This window comes from Pisolithus orientalis (assembly GCF_024613125.1).
Source record: "Pisolithus orientalis strain OTSU chromosome Unknown F5J12scaffold_5, whole genome shotgun sequence".
NCBI lineage: Eukaryota > Fungi > Basidiomycota > Agaricomycetes > Boletales > Pisolithaceae > Pisolithus > Pisolithus orientalis.
In genome coordinates this window covers 868,069-883,202 of record NW_026260786.1, presented here as the reverse complement: position 1 = coordinate 883,202, position 15,134 = coordinate 868,069, and the positions used below count along the sequence as shown (strand labels likewise).

Here is a 15,134-nt window from a genome sequence, read left to right as displayed (position 1 = left end):
ACAAGCTTGCCACCTGTGACTACATCAAACCATGGTACTTCTCCCCTGAGGGATGCAGCGATGCTTCCAGGAGCTGCAACCAACCCACCAATGACACTTTCAAGTGCATACATCATGCCCTGGGCCTCACAGGATGCATCCTACATGTCCAATACATACCAAGTAACAGCAACCCTGCTGACCCTATTTCACACAGAATACATCCCCCCCTTTGTCTCCTCCCCCCAGACATCCAACACCTCATCATTGATGCCAACCAACCCCAAAACCCTTGATGCATCCCACTATCCAAGTTGACCCATATATCTATCATCCACCATTGCCCCAGCATCCCCCCCCCCCCCTTCCACCTTCCCCATCCCCCTCCACCACCCCCACTCAACAATGAACTCAAACATGACACCTCCTGCAGGCTTGCAAGCTCACCCCCCATGCCCAGCCAAAGAGCATCTAACAGCCTGGAAACCTACCAATCACCAAACCCCACCCCTCCCATTCACAAGTGCAGACACACAGTGCATATACAAGGTAATCACACACACCTGGTCTGACACTACCAGAGAGACCTATGGCTCTGGCCTCCTTGCCTTTCATACCTTTGTGATGCCAAAGGAGTCCCAGAGGACCAACATGCACCAGCATCTCCAGACCTCATCTCCTTCATCATCTCAACCATGGCCAGCTTATATGCAAACTCCACCATTGTCAACTACCTAAATGGGGTATGAGCATGGCACATCATTCATGGGCTATCCTGGTCCCTCAATGATGCAGAAACCAATGCTCTCCTCAAGGCCTCCAAATCCCTTCCCCCCCTCCTCCAAGCATCTGGGGGTGTCAATAGGGTTGGCATTCCCCATTGCAATCATCACCAAACTACAGACCAGCCTAAACCTCAACACCCCTCTTCATGCTGCTGTCTTTGCATGCCTTACCACCATCTTCTTCGCCACAGTACACACAGGTGAATTCACAGTCCCCAGCCTCAAAGCTTTCAACCTGACCATACACATCACTCCCCAGAATGTAAGTGTCCAATGCAATCAACAAGGACTGGAAGTTACCAACTTCCACATTCCCTGAACCAAATCTGCACCATCAGGTAAAGATGTCAACTGGGCCAAGCAAGATGGTCCCACAGACCCCCAACTAGCCCTAGCAAAGCACTTTGCCATCAACAACCCACCTGTGCAAGTGCACCTCTTTATGTACTGCACCAAGAATGGCCATTCCCCCCTCACAAGGCACACCTTCCTAAAAACCCCTGACTCAGCCCTCAAGACAGCCAACCTCCCTCCCCTCAAGGGACATGGCATATGTATTGGATCAACCCTAGAATACCTTCTCAGAAATGTCCCCTTCAACATCATCAAAGTGAAAGGTCATTGGGCAAGCAATGCTTTCCTCATATACCTCTGCTGCCATGCACAAACTCTTGCCCCATACATGCAATCTGAACCGAACCTCCACAATGCCTTCAATGAACCAGACCCTCAAGCAGTACCATTGTGTCTACTGTAACTACCAACAAGACAACTGGGCTGAGCTGTTACCTCTAGTGGAGTTTGCTTTTAACAACACACCAAGTGTGACTGCTGGAGTTTCTCCCATTTTCACTAACAAGGGATACCATCCAGACCTCTCTGTGGTCCCTGACCAGGACTTCACCTCTCTGTGGGCTCATGACTGTGTCATTGAGCTCTCCACCCTTCATGACTTCCTCCACTCCAAAATGTCCACTGCTCAGCAGTGCTACCAGGGTCCAGCAGATGCCAAATGCATACCTCTGCCTGGGTTCAAGGTTGGAGAACAGGTCTATGTCAAAGCAAAGTACTTCTGCTCCACTTGTCCTTCGGAAAAACTCTCCAAAAAGTACTTATGTCCATTCACCATCTTTGCCAGGCCAGGTATGCACTCCATATGCACTCAGTACATCCAGTCTTCCATGTCTCACAACTGGAAGCTGCAGTGGCTAACCCTTTCCCAAACTGACAACAACCTCTGCCTCTGCCAGTGGACATTGATGGTGACCTTGAGTATGAAGTGTTGGAGATACTTGACTCTAAGGTAGACTGCCATTGCCACCACTGCCAGCTCTTATACCTAGTCCACTGGGCTGGTTATGAGAACACCAATGAAGAAACCTCTTGGTTGCTTGCAACTGAGCTGGATCACACTTCTGACATAGTTTCTGCTTTCCATGAATGATATCCACACAAACCTGGCCCATACCAACCTCCACCATGATACTCCACCCACATAACCTTCCTCCATGAGCCAACTCCACCCCTTACTGAACTACCTTAAGTACTTTACATTTTTCTCCACTTGTCCATCTCATTTCTCAGAACCACAAGTAAAACCACAGGTCTATTCCATAGTAGTACAAAAATACAAACTAAAAATGAAAGACAAAAAAAAAAAAAAAGAAAAGAAAACTACCCTACTCTTCCATCTGTTATTCTTGGCCATCCTCCTGCCCTTCACCACCTTCCTGTTCTCCTCTGACTTCTTCCTCTTCCTTATTATCCCCCTCTGCACCTTGATCTGCCTCCCCATTTTGGTCCTCTGCTGCCTCCAACTGCAGCCTCTTCCATCCTCCTCCTGTGCACTTGAACTCTGCCATCCTGGCCTTGTGCACATCATCCCTCCTCCTCATCTCTGCCCATTCCACCTAGGTGCAGTACAGCCCCCACTTGTTGGCTGTCTGCTCTGCAGCCTCTGCCATCTACTTGGCTTCCCTTGCCATCTTCTCAAAGGCTGTTGTGGCCCTCTCATGCACTTCCACATACCTCTCTGCAGCCTGCAGCTGCCACTCCCACTCCCACTCCTGAGGGTCCCTCATGCAGTGTTTCTGGCTCCTCCTCATCCTCTCCACCTACCTCCTGCTTGTCATCTGCCTCTTCCATCTCTGTCACTCTTGCCTTCCCCTTCCCTCACAGCCTCTTCTTTTTCTCCCCTTGGGAGCTTCCTGTCCCTTCCCTCTTCTGCAAAGGCCCCACTGCTGCCTCTTCCCATGTCCAGCTACATGTCTTCTTTTTGTTGTGGCAGGGCATGCAGGCCCTGGTCTTACCCTGCCCTGGCTCACACTGACCCACCATCAGACTCTCTATGCAGCAAGTGCAGGGGGCTCTCCTGGTCACAGTGGCCACCACAGAGGTCCCAGGGACCCTCTGGGCAGTGTTGACATCATACACCATGCCACTTAACCTGACAAGGTGAAAATAGAAGTCAGCTCTGCCTGCCTCACAGCACTCCATCACTCACCTTTGTGTGGCCTCTCTCTGCTTGGCCTGGGCCCTCTCCTCCAATGCTCTCTGCTGCTGTCTCTCAGACTCCTCCACCACTGCTTCCTGCCTCTGCCTCTCCACCTCTTCCTCTGCTGCCTTCTTCTCTGCACTTCCTCCTCCTCTCTCTGCCTCTGCTCTGCCTCCAGTCATGCCTCCTCTGCCATTTGTCATTTGGCCTCCTCTCATTTGGCCTTATGCTCCACCTTGCACTCCCTCCCTCTCTGCTCCACCTCCTCCTGCCAATGAGCCTTCTCTGCATTCTTTTCATGCTCAGTGTCAGTTGAGTCATTGGTGAGGATGACCAATGCATCATCTGTGACTTGGGAGTAGTCATGGGAGTGGCCTGGGGTTGGCTGGGGGGTTGTGTTCTTGTACTGGAAGGACATGATGATGGGGGAAGAAGGTATAGGGTTTCTGTGCCCTAAACACATGTTTTTAAGCAGTTCTTCAAAGTCCAACAGGGCTCTGCCATGGCTAAACCATTGTCCTCAAGGCATCAAAACAATTTCAAATGATCAACTCATGTTGATCTCATTCTGAACAAGTGGCCTTCAGGGGTTCAGGCCCTAAGGGGGGGGCACTGTCATGACCATGCATTTATCCTAGGCCCTCACTCACTCCACATTCTCCTCTGCTGGTCATTCACTCATTCTGCACCAACTCCACTGTCCTCTGTCAGTTATGAACCTACTCCACTCTGACTGCTGTTGGACTTGTGTTAGTCTACCACCAGACTGTGCAGACTGTTCTCTGAGGGGTCATGTGACTCCCTTTTGGACTTCTCCCTGACAGTGCACAGTCAGGTACTCTGCAGCACATGCACTGCATGGTCCAGCACCTAGACTGTTTCCTTTTCAGGATGTTCTATGTTACCCATTGTATGTTCTCCATCTTCCCTTCATTTATTGTCTAGGAAGTTTACTTGAAATTTTATGGGTCTCCTTATGTCAGTTCTGATTCTGATTACTGTACCTCTGTAATAATATAAAAGCATGTATCAAACTCTGCTGTTCTTCAGTATGAATATTGACTTAGTTCTTACTCCCTCTGTCTCCATCTTCTGTCTGTCAGAGTTACCTCCAACTATCCATCTGTTCTCTCCCTCTGAAATATGAGGGCTGAGATTGTGCAAGGGGGTAGCACACAAGCTAAACCCAACACCCTCACTCTGCTCCACCTCTGTCTTGGCAGACTTCATCCCTGCCAACCCTCTGCCAGTTGGAGTTCTATCCTTCCATGTCAGACTTGCTTCTGAACCCTCCCCAGACTCTACCTAGTGTTGGAGTTGGTCAGAGTAGGCCCAAACTTGACAGATCCAGCAGATGTGAAAAGGCTACTGGTGCCCAAGATCAACCTTGGCGACCAGGTCTATGTCAAAGCCAAATACTTCCAGACCACAAGACCATCACAGAAACTCACAGACAAGAACCTAGGCTTTTACTTGGTAATAGCCCAGCCTGGCACCCACCCATTCACCCTTCACCTTCTGGACTCCATGTGTGTGGTACACCTGGTGTTCCATGTGTCTCAGTTAGAACCAGCACACCCCAATACCATCCTGAACTGAACCTAGCCACCACCTCTGTCATGCTCATGTCTCAACCCCAGCCAGACTTGGCCTTGCACTCATTCAGTCTGGCCTCAGCCTTGCCAATCCCTTATCCCCAGATGTCCTAGCATGGTGAACACTGCTTTGCAGTGCATGTCACTTCAGTTGAACTCTGCCCAGTCCTGTCCCCAGTCCACCCTGTCCCAGTCTCCATTACCTTAGTCATACCTTACTAATACTTGTCTTACCAATCATCTTAGCAATCTTTGCGAGACTGGCATTACTGGTCTCTGTACTATAGCTACTTCTAATATATAAACATTTAGATACTTGGCCTGTACCCTCCAGTCTGAAATCAATTAAGTTCTATCTGTAACTCTCAGCCTTGGACTCAGACTGCAACCCATGCAAGGGAATAGCACTGCATCCTCAGTCACTAAGTCCAATCAGTCCACCCCTTCATATCTTTGTCTTTCCTCCTGATTCTGACCCCTTGGCCTCACACCTGCTTTGGTCTCTGGTCTGGCCTCAACCCAGACATTACAAACTTGACAACCTCCTCTGGTCAAGGTGGACAACAACCTAGAGTACAAGATTGCTGAGATCCTCAACTCAAAGGTAGACTGATGACAGAAGTGCAAACTATAGTACTTGGCACACTGGGCTGGTTATGAGGGCACCAATGAGGAAACATCCTGGCTACCAGCCACTGAGCTGGGCAATGCTGAGGACCTACTCACCATGTTCCATGCCAGTTATCCCAATGAACCTGGATCAATCTCCAGCTAAAACATCTGTCTACCTTTTATTTTCTCTTCTTTTTCCTTGTACTTGCCTTCTCTTACTATACCAGGACAGTTGATGTGTTAAAAAATATATGTACACAGTATTTACATTTTACATCAGCATTCAGCTCAGATTGGTGTACTCACTTGGAGTCCCCCTTGAACACTTCCCCCTTGCTCATCCAGAGCTCTTGCTCTTCCCCACTCTCCAAACTGGACCACCACCCCTTCATGCACATGTCTTTGGGCCAGTGCATGATCCCCTTGTCCAACTCCATCCCCACTCCCTTGCAATCTGATCAGAGACTTTCAAGCTCCAGGTCTGCCACATCTGAGTGCAGCTCCTCGCTGGACTCAGATGCCAGGGGGGTCAGGCACAAGACAAACTCAAACTCACCCAACAGGTCACCCAACCAGCTGTTGAACCAGTGCTGGGTCTCTCTCCTGGCTTGCATCTCCACTGTCTGCTGGTCCATGGCTGCCACAATCAGTTTGAACCCCTTGACTACCACTGCTACCAAGGGGTTGGAGGGAGTGGCAGTGGGCTGAGGGGCTGGCCTCTGACTCACCAGGCACCCCAGACACAGTTTGAGTGACCTTTCTCTTCTCCCCAGCCCTCAGCAATGTAGCATCCTCTGGTGCTTGCTTCTTCCCAGACCCAGACTTCACCCCAGCCTCCTTGGCCTCAGGCTCTACCCCCTCAGGCAGCTTGCACCTGACCTTCATCTCAGTGCACTGGTTGCATGTCCTCTTCTTGCACTTACTCTGTTGCATGTGACTAAAGGTGCATGGCACCTGACCCTTTTTGCACTGTTTACATGACCCAGTACCCTTCTCCCATGCCTCACCTTTCAGCTCCCCTGTTTTCAGTTGCACCTGGGCCTCCTGTTCCCAGTGTTTGGCCTCCAACTGCTCCTGCTCTTTCCTCTCAGCCTCCAACCATTCCTGCTCCCACTTTTCAGCCTCCACCCACTCCCTTTCATGCTGCTCTGCCTCTAGTTGCTCCCTCTCAAGCCTCTCTGCCTCCAGCTGGGCAGCCTCTTCCCTCACAGCCTTGTGCTGCTTGCACTTGGCCATCTTAGCCTGAATGTTGGCTTCCTCATCATTGCTGGTAATCTGGAGCTCAGGTGTGGTGGCCCTTTGGAGGCTGGATGGGTCATTAGATTTGTGTGGAGAGACTTGATGAGTAGAGGACATGATGAAGGGTTAGGAGAAAGCAACCTTCACTAAGGCACACCTTTCTAACCCTGGGGGACACATGTTCTACCAATGCAGTGACTGCTGACCTCATGTACCTTAGGGTGGGTCTCAAGGGCTCAACCCTAAGGGGGGGGGATACTGTCATATGCCAAGAAACCCACAGCTCAGTCTTACATTCTGAACACTGAGTCAACACTGAACACCAAAACAAACTCTGTTCCTCACTATACTTTTCTATTAGCTTTTGTACTGCCCTTGCTTTGACTTTTAGTTAGTCCCTGGCATTGCTATTTAGTCCCTCACTGGTAACCCCAGCCTTTGGGTTGCTGGTCTTCAGTATATATACTCTATGTATGTTGTACTTAGCTCCCCAGTCTGAATATCAACCTAGTTTACCCCTAAGCTCCTAGCTTAAGCCCAAGTTGACTCTTGGCTTTTGCTCCTAATCACACCTCATCTTCCTCTGACTTCAACCTGGCTTGCACAAGGGTCTAGTGCCCAAGCTAAGACCAAGGGTTGTCACACTGATGCTTGGCCTTTGGCCTTTGACCCCCAACCCAGTCATAGACTTAACAAAAGGTGTCCACATTCATCCATGTGAAATAAAGTGCCTTCATCATTGGCAGTTTGGATGTTATTTGCATGGGATGATTGACTGTTGAGAAACATACTGGTTGTGGTAGTTGACATCAAAGATGTTTCCCCATTGGTGAAAATCTGACACTGCAGAAATAGATGATTTGAATTGTAACAACAATCAAGAGGCATCTGCAGACATTTACTTGCAAAGCAGTCTGCCAGATTGAGTGAATTGAGCTGGTTTTTCCAGGCAGGATTGTAAATACTTCCTCCACAGGACAAGACCAACTTTTCAGTGGCCTGTCAATTGCCATGATCAATGCTGACAGAGGAGTCAGCAAAAACATCAATGATGTTGTTGTAAATGATTACTGTTGCCAATTACCCTGCATTCCTATTTGGAATGATTGTAAAAACCCAAAAAGACACACAGAAATGGGGTAAAGTATTCCCAGGGAATTCTGAGGGGGGGGATTTATAGATGAGAATGTTATTATGATTATGATTAGCATTTTTGGGGTTGGTGGCAATGGTTGCCCACAGTGCCATTTCTTCCATAGAAGAGGGGAAGCATTCCCAACTAGCCAGTTTCTGTCCCCCAACACAAAGCCAAATGGCATGCTTGTTCTCATCAGGCCACAGGTCATTAGAAATGTCATCAGCACTGGAACATATGAATGCCATGAAAACAAAAGGTGAGTGCAGAGGAATCTGTGGATGGTAGCAGCTAAGGAATTTGGCTGGAGCAGAGAAACCTGTCATAGCCATGTCTCAACCCCAGCCAGACTCAGCCTCACATTCACTCAGTCCAGCCTCAGCCTTGCCAATCCCTTATCCCCAGATGGTCTAGCATGGTACACACTGCTTTGCATTGTGGGTCACTTTGGTTGAATTCTGACCTGGTCTTGTCCCCAGTTCACCCTGTCCTGGTCTCCATTACCTTAGTCATACCTTACTAATACTTGTCTTACCAATCATCTTAGCAATCTTTGTGAGACTGGCATTACCAGTCTCCATACTATAGCTACTTCTAGTATATAAGCTCTTAGATACTCAGCCTGTACTCCCCAGTCTGAAATCAAATAAGTTCTATCTGTATTTCTCAGCCTCAGACTCGGACTGAAACCCATGCAAGGGGATAGCACTGTAATCTCAGTCACTAAGTCCAATCAGTCCACCACCTGTATCTCTGCCCCTCCTCCCTGATCCAGCCTCAACCCAGACATCATGAACTTGACAAAACCAATACAAACTAAGGCATGCATGACATGGGAGTGACATCATGTTGGAAAGGGGATGGGGTATGGAATTGCAATTTAACATGGAATTCCAGTTGGAATTTGGAATCACAGGTCAGCTTTGTAGTGTATGGCAACAGAGATAGCTGTTGCCAAGCATTAAAGGATAGAATGAATGAGAAAAAGGAAAAAGTCAGCAATTGATGGCTACCATGAAATACATTGCACTGCAGGTCACTATGAAACTGATGTGGAAAGTTCATGAGTCTTGTCCTTGGTCAAAATGAAGCTTTATGTCTGCATCTAAGCAAGATGAACAATACAACTCATGATGAAGATCTTCTTGTAACCATCCAAGAGGACAATGAGGTGTGAAGAAATGAAGAATGGCAACATTTCTCAGAGTGGAGGCTCAAGACAGCATAACATATGCATGTTGGATACCATGAGCACTCACAAGATCTACTATAACTCTTGTCAGTGAAGCACCCTGAACCTTGTAATCAGTGAAAGCCCACACCAGAACAATAGGCAATTGGCACTGAGTAACTTTGAAAAGCAAATTGTTTTCACCATGATATGTTATAGTGCATGCCTATGGAAAGATGGGCATGAAGTGACTGGCCTTGTTAGGAATGTGGATAGCAGATGTCAGAATTTTGACATACACACATTGAGTGATTCTTACTCCATTAATTTCTTCATATATGATGTCACAAAGAACTCCTTGTGCACTGTTAATGATCTTATACACCAATGCTAAATTTTCGGTAATTTGAACAGGCATTCTGGTGTGAGTCAAAGGGTGGAAAGTTGGTGAAAACCAAATAAAACCAACACCAAAGACAAATAAAGAGCAAGTGGTGGTGTACCTCCATGGAACCTGGAGGGCAGCAGAATCTAATGTGGGGGGGGGGGGAACTATGATAGCAGGTGCTCCTAGCACAAGTCATTGACAAGTTACACAGGAGAAGATGAATGAATGATGAGAGGGTGAGGAATGCTGAACAGAGTGAAGGTATTGGTATTCAGCCAAAAGTACTCCTGGCACAAGTCATTGATGAGTTATGCTGGAGTGAATAGATGACTAAGCAAGGATGAGACTACAGATGATGAATAATGGTAGATAGACCCTTCCAAATGAGCCTCAACTACCAAGGATATGAATGATGACAGATAGAATCTTCCAAATGAGCCTCAACTGTCAATGACAAGTTATGCACTGAACTGACTGCTTGAGTGACTGCTAAATGCTTCTGGACTGCTTGGGTTGTAGCCAAGTACATGGGGTTTATATACTGTGGAGGGAGCACAGCCTATGCCAAATGAGGCACAAATGCTTGGTAAGTAATGAGTAAGGACTGTAAGCAATGAGTAATCACAATGAGTAAGTGAGAAATGAAAAGTAAGCAAGCAAAGGGGATTGGTAAGTATTGGCAATAAACAAGTCAAGGACAGTCAAAATATCACAGAATGAGTCAAAGAATGTCAGAAACTGAGTAAGCATGCTGATATCACATTAGGGGGTGGTGGTGGAAGTCAGATTGTGGTGGAGACACCATTAGATCCAAAGATGGCATGACAGATGGACAGTGTTTCCAGATGGGGAAGTATTAATTCCAGAATTGAAGGGCATGAGTCAGGTGTCAAAGGGCTAGGGCATTGGGGGTCTGTGTGGCAATGGGAGCATAAGTGACCATGCCTCCCACCCATTCATCCTCTCAGCAAAGTTAACAAAACACATCATGAATGAGGCTCTGATGGAGGAGGAGAAGGGGGGATGTCTTCTGCTGGATCTTGCAGTAAGAAGGCAAGATGTATGTCATACTCATCATGAATGCAATCAGGGAGGCTGGAGAACAGTAGACTATGCTGCAGCTGTTGCAATGTGGGGAGAGTGATGGACAAGATTGGAATAAAGACAGTGCAGGGAGCAGGGAGGAATGGATCTGTATGCTTCATCAAGAGGGGAGACCAAAACAACCACATAAGATCTTTCTAACCATGTGACAGACCAGAGGTGACCAAAGAATGTCCTTCTGGAAGTCATACTGACAAGGAGAACACACTGACCAAGCTGCATGGGATGAGATGGGGCTGACAATGATGGAATGAACCAGGGGGCTTCAGGACAGAAGCTGGTGGGAATGCCTGGCAGATGTACATAGCCACTGTCTCTTGCAAAGGAGACAAGTGAGATGATTGACAAAGAGGTGGCCATTTCTGATGGGCCTAGCAAAATGAGCATCTGATGGATGGAGTGCTGTAGAAATGCATAGGGTGTGAGGACCCTCTCCAAATTTGGAAGGCAGAATTGTGTGGCTGAGCACTTTAAGTGAGTGTGAGCACAGAGTCAATATCTTTGGAAATGGTGGAGATATGATGAAAACTGGAGTGCTGTACATGGGCACTGAAAACTTTTAATGTGTGCTTAACTTGCTTCCTCTTTTCTCTTTAGCACTGATGACTTGTTCTTGTGTGAAGGATGACTGCTAACATCCAGCAGTCCTTCTATGCATGAGGGCTTTAGTCTTCATCCACATTCATGGCATGGGCATGGCACACAACTCATCAACAAGTCAGGCAGAGTCAGCTGTAACCATGTCCACAACACCTTTGGTGTGTGACACCAGGTAAAAGTGGAAGCTTTCCTAAAGATTCCTTGGAATCCTTCACACATACCCACAACAAATGCTCATTATCTTCTCCACTCATGGACTGCCCCTTGTGAAAATGCTTGGCATAATAATACTGAAAAGGCTGACCTGTATCAGAAGCATACAACCTTGCTTTCTTGTCATTATATTGATCTTGCAATTGATGCTCCCTGAATACAACAGGTGCCTCCTGGAAACTCTCAAACTCATTGGGTTTTTCCACATGTAAGTGCATCATCAGACAACTCATGAGAACCTTGTAATCTGACTGACCATCTTGGGAGCATGTTGATGCATTACCACTTTGCACATGATTAAGCAGGTCAGCAAAGTTGGGGTCATCTTGCACATGCTGGTTCTTATGTGGTTGAATGACATGACTGAGATTACACCAAATGTAAGCCCCAAACAACCTATGCTGACTTCACACAGTTTTGAAAGTATGTTTATCAAGATTTTGAACCAGATTCCATGAATACAATGCTGCTCCATTCACCAGATGCAACTGTCCCATATTACCTGTGAAAATTATATTTACCCCTCTGAACAGTTTATCCTTTCCCATCAGGTTGTTGACTTTCACAGATGCAATTTGTTCAGCTATCTCCATAAGTAGCTCAGTGGAAACCATAGACACTTCATCCAAGATGAGATATTTAATTCTTCACCACAGATGTTGTAACTCCTCTTGTTTCTGTTGACTCATGCATCCATGCATATATGTCAATGCATGAATGGTGTAACCACCTATGATGGCTGCAGCACTACCTGTCAGTGCACTCAAAGAAAGTTCATGGGAATGGTTACTACAACTGAATAAATCCTTGATAGCATGGATGACATGCCTTTTTCCAGAACCACCAATTCCAGTGGTAAACATTAGCAATTGATCATTCCTCTCATATATCATATGATTGGCTACAATACTAAAAGCACATTGTTGCTCCTTGTTGTCTGACAACTTCCAATCTTTCTTGACTTCCTTTGCATGATTGAGGACATCACTAATAATTTCAGATCCACTTCTGCATGTTTTTTGTGACTGCTCATCAGAAACAGAACAAACAGTCATCAATGGTTCACTACTGTCCATTCCAGCTACATGTGTGTCAACATTGTTGTTGTTGTCATCAAAACCATGAGGTCACTTTCTTTTTTTTGCTGCTGTCATGATGCTACTGTGCATGCTCAGCTCATCATCCAGTTGTGATCGAAGACATTGTACACTGCCAAGATCTGACTGATGCTGAGTGCAGGTAACATCACAGTGGCCATGCAACTTCAACATTTGAATTATCAATCATTCATCTTCTGGAAGGTCATCATGCTGCAATCATCAACCTTTGATTTCATCAAACTCTGGGTTAAGGTCACCATCTTCCATGAGCATTTCATGCAAGTGATCAAGATGACAATACTTAGGATCTCTGAGATCAATATTCTCATGCATGCATTTGTTAAGTCTGGTTCATTGCCAGTCCAAAGCCAGTCTGGAGTCTGGTTGGGGGGCAGAGGGGATACAAGATACTAGAAGGTTGGACTAGCTGGACTTAGCAACTGAGGAGCAGTTCTATTCCCTTGTATGGGCTGTAGTCCAGTTGAGAGGCAGAAGCAGGAGGAGACTGGGCTAGATGAGACTTGTTTGATTTCAGACTGAGGCTAAACAATTGTTCCTGCAGCTTAAATACTAAAGGTAAGCTAAGTGTAACATAGTACTGGAGACCAGTTGCACTGGTACAGTGGTGATTGGTAAACAGATTGGTAAATATGATGTTACAAATAATATTATCAAGCAAAGTATGAACAAAGGTTTACCAGGAACTGGGGCAGGACTAGTGGTGGGCCAGGTATTATACTGGTCCAGCTCAACTGAGTGAACAACTTGGCATTGCTTTGCAGTGCCTCATGAGCTAACATATTCCTGGGTTGAAGTGTCAAGGCCAGGACCAGGGTAGAGGTGGGACAAGACCAGTTGAGACTGGGGTAGAACTGGTCTAGAGTAGTCCAGGCATGGTCATGACAGTATCCCCCTCTTGGAGCCAAGCCCACAAGGCTCCAATGAGGACAATGCTGAGAACAAAATTTTGGTGTCTGACCTTGAAAACTGGTGGACTTAAGACTGGTCAACCTCTGGTTTGGTTCCCCACTTTGACATGTCTATTCACCAGTCCCAAACACCATACAACCAAGACCTCCTGCCTGACCTGACCCAGGTGATGAGTGTCAAGCTGCAGGTAGGCAGTGATGACAAACAGGCCATCTGGGGCAAGTTGGCCAAGTGCAAGAGGCACAAAGCAAAAGCCCAAGAGGAAGCCTGGTTGAAGGCTGAGAGGCAAGAGCAGGCCCAGCTCAAGGAAGAAAAGGTGCACCAAGAGGCTGAGGTGCAAAGGGTAGCAGCCATGTGAAAGGCTGAAGAGGCTAGAAGAGTGGGTGAGAGCCAGTGAGCAGATGCTTTGGTGGGTGGTGTGACTGGGGCAAGGTCAAATGTTGAGGTGATGAGCCCTCAGTGAGCCTTATTAGGATTATTACTGGTGTTTTTGGCCAACACTCTACCAGCTGTCTTTGTTGCACCCAGACCAACATGACCTACCTGTGCAGCACCAACAGCAAGAAGAGGCACCTCTTTGTTGATCATCTTGCTTGTCTCATTTGCCAGAGACAGTGGATACACATATCTGCCAGGTGTTCCCACCAGCTTCCATCCTGAAGCCCCCTGGTTCATCCCATCATCATCAGCCCTGTCCCATCCTGTGTGGCTTGGTCAGCATGTTCTCCTTGTCAGTATGACTTCCAGAAGAACATTCTTTGGTTGCCTCAGGTCTGTCACTTGGTTAGAAAGGTCTTATGTGGTTGTTTCAGTCTCCCCTCTTGATGAAGCATGTGGATCATTCCTCCCTGCTCCCTGCACCATCTTTATTCCAATCTCATCCATAATTCTCCACATTGTGACAGCTGCAGCATGGTCTACTGTTCTCCAGCCTCCCTGATTGCATCCATGATGAGTATGACATGCATCTTGCCTTTTTACTGCAAGATTCAGCAGAAGACATCCCCCCTTCTCCTCCTCCATCAGAGCTCCATTCATGAAGCTTTTGTCAACTTTGCTGAGAAGACAAATGGGTGGGAGATGTGATTGCTTATGCTCCCATTGCCCCACAGACCCCCAATGCCCTAGCCCTTTGATGCCTGACTCATGCCCTTCAGTCCTGGAATTAATACTTCCCTATCAGGAAACACTGTCCATCTGTCATGCCATCTTTGGATCTAGAGATGTCTCCACTGAGATCTGACTTGCATCACCGCCCCCTAATGTGATATCAGTGCACTTACTCAGATTCTGACATTCTTTGACTCATACTGTGATATTTTGACTGTCCTTGACTCATTCATTGCCAATACTTACCAATCCTCTTTGCTTGCTTACTTTTCATTTCTCACTTACTCATTGCTTACAGTCCTTACTCATTACTTACCAAGCATTTGTGCCTTGTTTGTCATAGGCTGTGCTCCCCCTGCAGTGTCATATCCATGACTCTCAGACTCAAGCCCAGTCCACTCTGAACCCCTAGCCCCTATCTCTGGTCAAGTCTGGTCCTAGTCCAGCCTAGAAAACCTAACTCTGGCCCTAAGAAACCCAACTCCAGCCTAAATAATTCAAGTCTGGTATTTTACCCCTGTCTCCAGTCCACTCTGGCCTCCTGGCCTTGTGCTGCTCCACCCCAGTTCTCCCAGATCCATGTCTGGGTCACCCAGACATAACTCCAGTCTGTTTTCCCATGTTTGCACTATACTTAGTTTAGTCCCCTTTGCTGATCCTTGCTACTGTACAAAACCTG

General features: G+C 47.1%; 2 protein-coding genes across 2 annotated transcripts; one reads left to right on the top strand and one right to left on the bottom strand.

Annotated features, from left to right (window-relative positions):
- Positions 1-396: 396 nt before the first annotated feature.
- F5J12DRAFT_903915 (uncharacterized protein) lies at positions 397-1,521 on the top strand (the record flags this gene model as incomplete). Its single annotated transcript, XM_051748465.1, has 4 exons — positions 397-600; positions 624-722; positions 826-1,030; positions 1,103-1,521. The coding sequence occupies 4 exons, from the start codon at positions 397-399 to the stop codon at positions 1,519-1,521; spliced, it is 927 nt and encodes a 308-aa protein (XP_051603106.1).
- A 4,246-nt stretch (positions 1,522-5,767) lies between these two features.
- F5J12DRAFT_780592 (uncharacterized protein) lies at positions 5,768-6,821 on the bottom strand (the record flags this gene model as incomplete). The annotated part of the gene is made up of 3 exons (XM_051742491.1): positions 5,768-5,919; positions 6,022-6,138; positions 6,194-6,821. The coding sequence occupies 3 exons, from the start codon at positions 6,819-6,821 to the stop codon at positions 5,768-5,770; spliced, it is 897 nt and encodes a 298-aa protein (XP_051603105.1).
- Positions 6,822-15,134: the final 8,313 nt, after the last annotated feature.